The sequence below is a fragment of the Plutella xylostella genome, chromosome 8, assembly GCF_932276165.1.
Source record: "Plutella xylostella chromosome 8, ilPluXylo3.1, whole genome shotgun sequence".
NCBI lineage: Eukaryota > Metazoa > Arthropoda > Insecta > Lepidoptera > Plutellidae > Plutella > Plutella xylostella.
In genome coordinates this window covers 2,789,422-2,799,706 of record NC_063988.1, presented here as the reverse complement: position 1 = coordinate 2,799,706, position 10,285 = coordinate 2,789,422, and the positions used below count along the sequence as shown (strand labels likewise).

At 41.4% G+C, this 10,285-nt stretch overlaps 1 protein-coding gene across 1 annotated transcript; it reads left to right on the top strand.

Annotated features, from left to right (window-relative positions):
- The first annotated feature begins 922 nt into the window (after positions 1 to 922).
- Positions 923 to 9,456, top strand: LOC105397465 (UNC93-like protein). The gene is made up of 10 exons (XM_048622648.1): positions 923 to 1,145; positions 2,296 to 2,458; positions 3,117 to 3,240; positions 4,091 to 4,230; positions 4,472 to 4,590; positions 5,342 to 5,501; positions 7,309 to 7,449; positions 7,959 to 8,085; positions 8,495 to 8,615; positions 9,033 to 9,456. Exons 1-10 carry the CDS (start codon positions 973 to 975, stop codon positions 9,157 to 9,159), a joined length of 1,395 nt encoding a protein of 464 aa, XP_048478605.1. The 5' UTR covers positions 923 to 972; the 3' UTR covers positions 9,160 to 9,456.
- Positions 9,457 to 10,285: the final 829 nt, after the last annotated feature.

Below are 10,285 nucleotides of genomic sequence, written 5' to 3'. Positions count from 1 at the left end.
ATTACCTATTTTTGATAAAGATATTATATACTAATATAAAGATAATATTGAAATTATAATTAAGTACTGTCCTTTGATGATAAATGAAATGGCTCTTTCCGAATGAAGGGTCTAATGTGTTTGCTGAAATTGTTAAACAGCCCAGAATGGTCCAGCCCGAGGCCTTGCATGACCTGATTTGGCCCTAATATCCAAATACCTACCTAGGGAGATAATAAATTATATCGGTTCAGTTGTATTTCGACAATAACATTGCGTACACGGCGTGGAATGTTTAACGGCATTTCGGTACTTATGAGTTCATAGTGAACGATATAACTTACTCCAAGATTTCATTTAGTGTCAGCTACATTATACAATGTAGGTTGATACGTGGGTATGTAGTAGAGAGAATATTTTTCACATGAACTACTAAAAGATAACCAAAAAAAAATTCTTATTAATTTCGTTATACCATTTTATTATATACGTTTTGAGGTAACTATCTAAATATTATAGTGGTTCATACAATGCTCATCGACGTTGATTTTTATGCTTATACTCATAACAATAGCTTAGCAAACAAGCCAAGCAAAGAAAAAACCGACACCCTCAAGTTTTCATTCTCAAAATCGATGTTTACACTTTTTACCCGACTGCCGAAGGAGGAGGGCAATGTTTTTCGATGGTTAGACGCTAAAAAGATGAAAACAAGCCCCAATGTTAATGGAAAGTATCGCAGGCGGGGACCAACATGACCGCCACACAAGGTATTTAAGTAAAACCTATCTAAATAACATTCAGCTAAATGGTGAACCCTCTGCTGGTCCCCGCCTGCGATACTTTCCTTTCACATTGGGGCTTGTTTTCATCTTTTTAGCGTGCAGTCGGGTTTTTTGTTTGTTTATAATTATATTTTTTTACACCCAGCATCGCAGCATGGCTGATCGCGCGCGTTCCACCGTCGTGTTCGGGACCAACGAGAAGTGGCGTATGAACCGCAATATCCTGGCTCTGGGAGGCGCCTTCATGCTCATGTTCACTGCCTTCCACGGAGCCGCCAACCTGCAGAGTTCAGTGCACCCGGAGTCTGGCACGCAGACCCTGGCTGCTGTATATGGATCGCTTATATTGAGTAATATACTGCTGCCGGCGCTTGTCATCAGGTACGTACTCATGTTTTCAAGACGGTAGGCAGATACTTTATGCTCTAGTAGAAGAGAAGAGAAGAAGTGTAATATTCCTTGCTCCATGCGCATTCACAAATGAACTTCATGATGAAGCATGAACATTGCTGAAATGAAAGCACATAGGGCATCATAAATTAAATTTAACAGCCGACTAGGTATTTTCGGAGACTTATATTATGATGGCCCTATGTTCTTTCGTTTCAGCAAGATTTGACACTACTTATAATAGATCATTACTAAGCACAATATTCAAGTGATTGTTCAAGCCCAGAAGTGTCCTGCTCGATTTAATTTTTTAACCGACTTCAAAAAAAGGAGGAGGTTCTCAATTCGTCGGGATCTTTTTTTTTTTTTTTTTTTATTTTTTTTTTTATGTATGTTCACCGATTACTCCGCCGTTTATGAACCGATTTTGAAAATTCTTTTTTTGTTGTATTGGGTTGAGCTTCCAGGTGGTCCCATTTTTTTTTCAGAATTTTATCTCACCCCCAAGGGTGGGTAAAGGGGTAAAAACAGGGTATGAATTTCAATTTTGGGCACATATTAACCGATTCTAATGAAATTAAGAACGTAAATATAGTTCTTATAACAAAAAAATATGATGGTGACCTTGAGCTGATCTGATGATGGAAACGGAAGGCAGTCAGGGGAACTCCTCAACGGTATATAGCAACTACTTCGTGTTTAGGCTTGAATGATTCGTATTGATTAGTAGGACATTTTGGTATCATTTGCACCTTACTTTTGATTGAAAATTATTACAAATAAACTAAAAACTATTAAATAAAATAATAATTAAAAAAATTAAAAAACCGACTTCAAAAAACCACTAAAATGTAAGAAATAATTTAAGGTTTACACAAATTCTACTCGTATGAGACAGTACAAATATACCTAAGCAGGAACTGTTCTTTTTTGAAGTTGGTGCGGTGACAAAGTAATCTGAAGAAATATGGCACCAACTTCAAAAAAGAACAGTTCCTGCTTAGGTATATTTGTACTGTTTCATACGAGTAGAATTTGTGTAAACCTTAAATTATTTCTTACATTTTAGTGGTTTTTTGAAGTCGGTTTTTTAATTTTTTTAATTATACATTATTATTATCAACGGATCTTTACCCTACAGATGGCTGGGCTGCAAGCGAGCAATATGCGTGTCTTTCCTCGCGTATATGCCGTTCATATTAGCTCAGTTCTACCCTCGGATCTACACGCTGGTGCCTGCAGGCATGATGGTGGGCTTCGGCGGAGGCCCGCTGTGGTGCGCCAAGTGCACCTACCTGTCTGTGGTTGGTTTTATGTTCTAATGTTCTAGTAAGGTAAGGCCAACATTGCAAGGTGCATATATAAGTCAGCACACAGTGGATGATTTTGGGCTTAGTGGAGGCTAGCTGTGGTGTATCTGTTAAATAGGTACAGGCAACACCAACTATGTACATGGCTAAGTAATATTGTCATAGATTGCAAATCATTACATCCTGACCTGACACCCACAATTTGCACGAAATGGCAATCACTTTATCATTGTTAGATTTATAGCTCATAAAATGGATGTAAGGACCACTGAATAAACGCACGATTTTCGATATACTAAGTAAAATTTGAACTCCATAGAAATTTGGTTATGTACCTAGTACCGTTAGGTAGGTAACGTATAAGCGGATCGCCTTTTTTCTTTTGTATCCGTCGTTCGAGCTCGCGTTCTACTGGTTGATAGAAGAAAAAGGCGATCCCTTTACCGCTAATTTTAAAAAAGTTAACTTTTGCAAATCCTCATGTTTATTTTATCTCGGGTCTTGGGTGTTGATATTTATATTTAGTATCTATCTATCTATGTATTTGTGTAGATATATCAGCTGTCCGACACCCATAACACAGGTTCTGCCTAGCTTGGGGTCGGATGGCCGTGTGTGAGATGTCCCCACATATTTATTTATTTGTGTCCAGGTATCAGAGCCGTACGCCCGGCTGTCGGGCGTGGCGGCGGAGGTGCTGGTGGTGCGGTTCTTCGGGCTCTTCTTCATGTTCTACCAGATGGCGCAGATCTGGGGGAACCTCATCTCTTCGGCTAGTAAGTTCATTATTGTCTTTTACCGGATACGTATGTAGTATGAGAATAGCATATTTTTAGGATGAAATTTTATGGTTATACTTAAAGTTGGGTACATTTTCCTGCGGACTGGAACTTTACCATCCTGTAAATGTTATAAACACTCCTCGAAACGAAAGTTCCTAACAAAACCTTATGAATTACTTATTTCATATTACGTGCATAACAGCCAGTATAGGTCATCAATGCTGTTAGTTTTATAAAGTATCAATAACTCACAATAATCTATGGGTTAACCACAAGTAAATAAAGTTTATGAAAATATTTGCCGACAACAATGGCCAATTATAGACACAAACGACGTACAAAACGGACTTGAACTAATTTTATCATCGTGCCAAGATACATCGTGACTAGATCGTTGTATTATAGTTAACATCTTAAACATATGACAAGTTTTACATTTAATTAAATCAAATTATTCTTACGTTGTGAATATCATTATGTTGTTACTACGATATAATGGTCTTATGTGAGCTTATAAATAAATATGATATAATAAGTGTCCATGTACCTGAACTTAGAGTTTACTAATACTAAATATTATTAAATAAGCCAAATGCCGCAGTTTTTGTTCTTTCGCATCCTCTGCATGTATTATAGTCAACAAAAGGCATAGTTTATGTAGTACAGCTACTTTTAGGATCAAACTGTTTGCCCTTTAGAGGATATTCTGTACTCATTGTTGATTGGACAGTGCACACGATAACTGGCGTCTATATTCAGCAGTTTTAACTTTACCATAATGACCGGTTCTTACCTCTGACGCTTTGTGACAACTTTACCCACCTACCCTCATTTCCTCCACCAGTCCTATCATCAAACCTGGGTGAGGATGTCAGCTACCTCAACGACACGCTGGCGCCCTCTGCGCAGGCGCTCACCAACCTGTCGCAGGTGGACTTCGGGGCCACGTGCGGGGTCAACTTCTGTCACGGGGATGCTGGACATGTATGTAGCTTGTAATATACCCACTTTTGTACCTTTTCAATCTCACTAACTATTCATTCATTCGAGCATGGAGGTCTGCATTAGCGTGATATGGAACAAGGAAGAATAAGGAATACGGTAGGTGTGTAGCTACGTATGGGATATAATGCTTATAATTTTTAATAAAATAAAAGGTTATAATGTTTTATCATCTGAGAAAAAAAATATTTTTGTATAAGGTATTGACTTTCTTTATCTCTAGGTGAACTCGAACCTGGTGCCTCCCTCCCCGCTGAAGATGCAGCTGCTGGCAGGAGTGTACCTCGCGTGCATCGCCGGCGCCGCCGCGCTGGTGGCGCTCGGAGTAGACCCCCTCACCAGGTCAGAGCCACCACCACTCATCATCAGCAAACATACTGGCCTAGTAGTCACGTATAAGCTGTACTTTGTCTTGGTATGTCCGGCGCAGCCTGGGCAGTCAGCGGATAAGGCTATTCTGACTGGCACCTTACACCACGGTGATAGATCCTGGTCCAGCTCTAGTGTTAATCACCGACACACTAAGAAAAAGAAGTGGACGTGTCACACATCAGAATCACAAGACCACAGGTCTTCACCTAAATGAGGAAGCTCAGGAAAGATTGAAGTAGTCCAATTTGAATTTTATTATTATGAATATAACCCTGCAGGAAGAAATCCTGCACTTTCCGTATATTTAAGTACATTCAGAAACTTGTTTTGCGCTCGAATTAATTTAGAGAAGCGTGATTGTTATAAATACTTACTTGTTACAAAAATAAGCGTAACGTACAGAATTGAAAGTTTCAACTTGATTAATGTAAACACACCTACTCATGTTTATAAATAGAGCCTCTTATTTTAGTAACTTTAATGATAATTACTAATAGCTACGTAAGCATTTTAATTATAACTTAAATACGACGTCCCTCAACTTTTCCACATATGTAACGGTTCTTAGGTACCTATATTTATATCAAATAACTACTGTACATAGAATTTTTTACATACACCCATAAGAAATAGGAATAAACATCAAAGTCAAAACCGTTTAGAGCTAGGGCGGCAGATAATATATTATGTCACTCACGAACCTACCCCTCTCCTTCCGCAGATACTCAGCCGGTCGCAAGTGCTCGGGCGACTCGGTTTCCGGGCTGCGTCTGCTGGCGGTGACGCTGCGGCAGCTGCGGCACAAGTACCAGCTGCTGCTGCTGCCCGTCATCGGCTACATTGGGGCGGAGCAGGCCTTCATGGCGGCTGATTTTACGCAGGTAAGGCACTCGATCAGAAAATACCTTCAAACCGACGCAAGAAAACCATAGCGCTGGGTGTTTTAATACAGACTGCGTCACACCACGCAGGCGTCGCGTCACGTCGCCCACCCACCACGCCAGCTATGTGGCGAAGCCTTTAATACTGAGGTGAAAGGTCCTTCCATCAAGATGGTAGTAAATGGTAATCAAAGATCGCACACAATTAACTTAAATACGAGCAAGTTTCGTTCATTTGCAAAATACACGGCCAAAGAGAAGAAGTCTTGGTGAGTAGACTCGGTGTCCGGGCTGCGTCTGCTGGCGGTGACGCTGCGGCACAAGTACCAGCTGCTGCTGCTGCCCGTCATCAGCTACATCGGGGCGGAGCAGGCCTTCATGGCCGCTGACTTTACGCAGGTGAGTCACCCAGCAAATAGGTACCTAGGGCATGATAACGAACCGCCGCGCCTCTGGTGTGTTAATATAGAGACAGCGTCGCGCCACGCTTGATGCGACGTGACACCTCACGCTCACTTACGTCTCGTCACCATTCCACTGGCTATCTGAGAACTGAAGATGAACAGGAATTGAAGAATCCTCGCAACACTATGGCACTAAATGCGCGCAGGCTTAGTTGCCATTGTCACAAAGAAGACTATGGCTGGACTCTATATCGGGACAAGAGAAGAAGTCTAGTGAGTAGACTCGGTGTCCGGGCTGCGTCTGCTGGCGGTGACGCTGCGGCAGTTACGGCACAAGTACCAGCTGCTGCTGCTGCCCGTCATCGGCTACATCGGGGCGGAGCAGGCCTTCATGGCAGCTGACTTTACGCACGTGAGTCACTCTTCAGTTCTTTAAGTGAATGGACGGGAAGATTGGGGGGTGGGATAGTGATGCTACGCCAGCGTGCCCCTAGATGTTTTAATACATGGATTTCTCTTGGAATTGAAATGCTAATGCTTAATAAGTACTGTATATTCGGTACCAGATGCTCTGTAGGTGGTATACCGACACCAAACAGGCCTTCGCTGACGCAGGTGAGTTTCAGTTGTACATACAGTAGCCACCAAAGAGAAAAAAAACGCAACAATGCACCAAATGTATGTAAATGCATTGTATCATTTGTTGGTCTTCTAATAAATAAAAAATAAAATGAAATCGGTCATTAAGATGAAAATAGAGCAATTCTATTACTATTTACGAGAATAGACTATTACTTCATTGAACTACTAATAATATCATAAGACCCTTATAGGTACCTACCTATTACTTCAGAATTAATAATATCTATCTAGACTAGTCGTGACTAGGCATTCTATAGGTACCTAGTATGATCATTGATCATTATGTCCTGCAATATGATATCACTGACACTGAGCGGAAGTGAGTGCTAGTTTGTTCTAATTCTGTCACTCTTGCGCAGGTAATTGTGACATTAAAAACTACAAAACTGTTTTTTATTGGACATACCATGCATGACCTGATAGATTGTGACTAATTATGGCTATAATAGGAACTTTACAGGTATTTTAAGTCCGAAAATATCAATGAAATACTAAAAAAGGTTTCATTAGGTATACTAAAGGTAGAGCGACAAAATATCGAGCGACTACACATCGTATGACGACGTCGCCGTCGCTCGCAATAGGCCGATCTCCGGATGGGTAGACTCTTATTATTAATTTCCATAACTTATTAAAGTTATGTTCAAAAATGTATATTAATTTATAAGTGATCCTTATGGACCCCGCCATTTGTGTGCGTATCTTTAACTTATATACTTTTTCGGTTGTTCCTGTAGTTTATCTTCCAAATCTCGTTCCAGGCGTTCGTGGGCTGCGCGTACGGCATCAGCAACATCGGGTACGTGATGATCTGCTTCGGCGTGGTGAACGCGGCGGCGGCGCCCGTGGCCGGCGCGCTCGTCAAGATGACCGGCCGGTTTCCTGTTATGGTTGCTGCACTGGTGAGGAATAAGTTTTTATGAAGATCTTTTAATCTATACAAATATTTTTTTTCCATTAGATCACATAAAATTTTCAGAGGTTATGTCTGTTCATGACGCGTAGAGTCGATAGCGCTGGAAATTAGGGTACCCTTTACACGCTGGATTGAGAACCATTGTCACATTGGATAGATAGCCGGGACAGTGTAGTGATGCTTGTTGGAGCGGTCTGTGTCCAAATTGTATCTACAACAGTATATGATTACCTGCTGGTGATACTGACGAATATCCGTCTCTTGTATCATAACACGCATCAAGCATCCAATGGCTGAAGACACTCGAGGGATATATCACCTGTCCTTTATATGTACATCCGCCTTCCACTGCCCCAGTGGGCAAAGTGACAGGATTAGCCTAACGTCAGTACGTTAGGCTCCTGTCACTTAGGTAAACATAACTTTAGCTCTAGGATGAGCCACAAACACGCAATACAGACATGACTAGAAAGAATGTAACTGCTATATCCTCAGCTCCTCAACCTGTGTCTCCTGTCGGCGCTGCTGGTCTGGCGGCCGGAGCCGGCGCAGTGGCTGGTGTTCTACGCACTGGCCGCCGCGTGGGGTGCCGCCGACGCCGTGTGGCTCGTGCAGGTCAACGGTACGTGGGTAGAACCCTGTCTAGGTTCATATTTGTTTAATTTAAGATGACGATCGGATGGTGCAGTTAACGTACTTATACGCATTTGCATCCGATAGATAGTTCTGTTGTTGTTAGGGCAACAAGCAACAAGTGTTAGTCAGTCAACTTTCTTACATTAATTGTATCCTGGGTTCTTGAATGTTAATTTAAATAAAATATGTCTACTCTACCTGCCAAAAGTGTAGCTTATGGACTGGAGGAATATGGGATGTGTGTGTGTATGTGTGTATGTGTGCAAAATATGCACATACATACAGAAAATTGCTAATTTTGTAACTTACAGCTTCCCTCTAATTCCGTATGTGCATATTTCAACCCATTTTTTTTCTCTTCTTATAACCAAATTAAAAGGGCGTCCCACTTGCAGCCCTGTCCGGGATCCTGTTCCCCGGTAACGAGGAGGCGGCGTACTCCAACTTCCGCCTGTGGGAGGCCACCGGCAGCGTGCTGTCCTACGCATCGGCGCCGTATCTGTGTGTCAGGACCAGGTGAATACCCATTTAGACCTTCAATAGTTGGATGTCTTTGCTTCAAACGTCAAACTTATATTATTAGTTAGAAATAAAGGTTTTCTATTCTATTCTATTATTAGTTTGTCGTTTGTGTCAGTAGGTATGTGTCTGAGGCAATGCATCGGACCCACTTGAATAACAATAATTTATGACTTCATACTAAAGCCAAAGCGCCGTAATGCTCTAATTTAGTCATAAAATTAGAGAGATTCCAATTTTGCTTTGGCTATAAAACCTAGCATACATTTTATTGACTATGAACTGGTCTCTTGTTTGTGATTTTTATCAGATTTGATATTTTCATTTCGTTTATCTGAATAGAAGCCAGCAAATATCTGTGTTACCTATACATATATTATTGTTTGCTAACCTGTAACATATACCTGATTCCAGGCTCTACATCCTGCTGGGTCTACTGTTGGCCGGGTTCGCGGGCTACAGCACCATCGAGCTGATGGAGCGACGCGAGAGGAAGAACCGGGAGACCAGCGCAGCAGAGCGAGAGACCATGATGAAGTAAAGGCTTCACCGTCAGACCTCGTAGTTATTCAGCAAACAAACTATGTATCATGCATATAGGCATAAGGGTACTCCCTTAAACTGGTAATTTATGTGGTAAGGTGAATCCTCCCTCATCACATAAATTTGACATGCGTTGATGGTGGCCGTTGTGGTCAAGATACTGCGTACGTGCAGGTGTACTTACTGTGTTAGACTGAGGAGAAGTGACAGCAGCCCGCGTGCAACACATAAATCATCATCAGTTTGTAATCATTCATTTCCAAGAGTAATGTGAGATACTATAAGCACTTGTACTGTCTTACACCAATACCATGTACCTAGGTACTGTATTTCTTTAATAAATAAATTGTCGATAATTACTTATTGATAGCAATATTCTTTTAATAAGTTAAGCACACTCTTATGTAATTCTATCTTATTATTGTATATATAATCAATCAAAATCATGTAATTACCTACTTAAGTACCTAACAATAGAAGTATTATAATATATCTGACTCAATTATAGCTGAATACTCAGATCTATCAACTATATAATTTGCCTATGTAAGCTAAGTTTTAGTATTAATATTTTATGGTACCTAGGTAAAACTGGCTTAATTAAAAAAATTAGCAGAAGCGTCCGTAGTCGAGCGGGCCTCAGTGATCGTAACTGATCGCTGATGTTAAGCAACAACTGACACGGTCAGCCATTGGATGGGTGACCAATTTCAAGTGGTGCTTTTCTGGACGCTTCCGTGCTTCGGACGGCACGTTAAGCCGTGGGTCCCGGTTGCTGCTTCGGTAGCAGTCGTTAAGCCTAGTCAGAGGCCTTCGGGCGGCTTGAAAACATCTGACAGTCGGGTTGCCCACTTACCCGACAACTCTCTCAGCACAAGCTTGCTTGTGTTGGGGTCCACCAACCCGCACTTGGCCAGCGTGGTGGACTAGGCCTAAACCCTTCCTTCATTGGAAGGAGACCCGTGCCCCAGCAGTGGGGACGTAATGGGTCGTGATGAAAATTAGCTAATAAGAGAGAATAGAGTTAGACTTACTTTGTAAAAATAGCACGAGCCCTATGTCAAATCCTTGTACATTCCATCTGTAATTACTTGGTTTTCAAGGGAAAATTAATTATATTCACC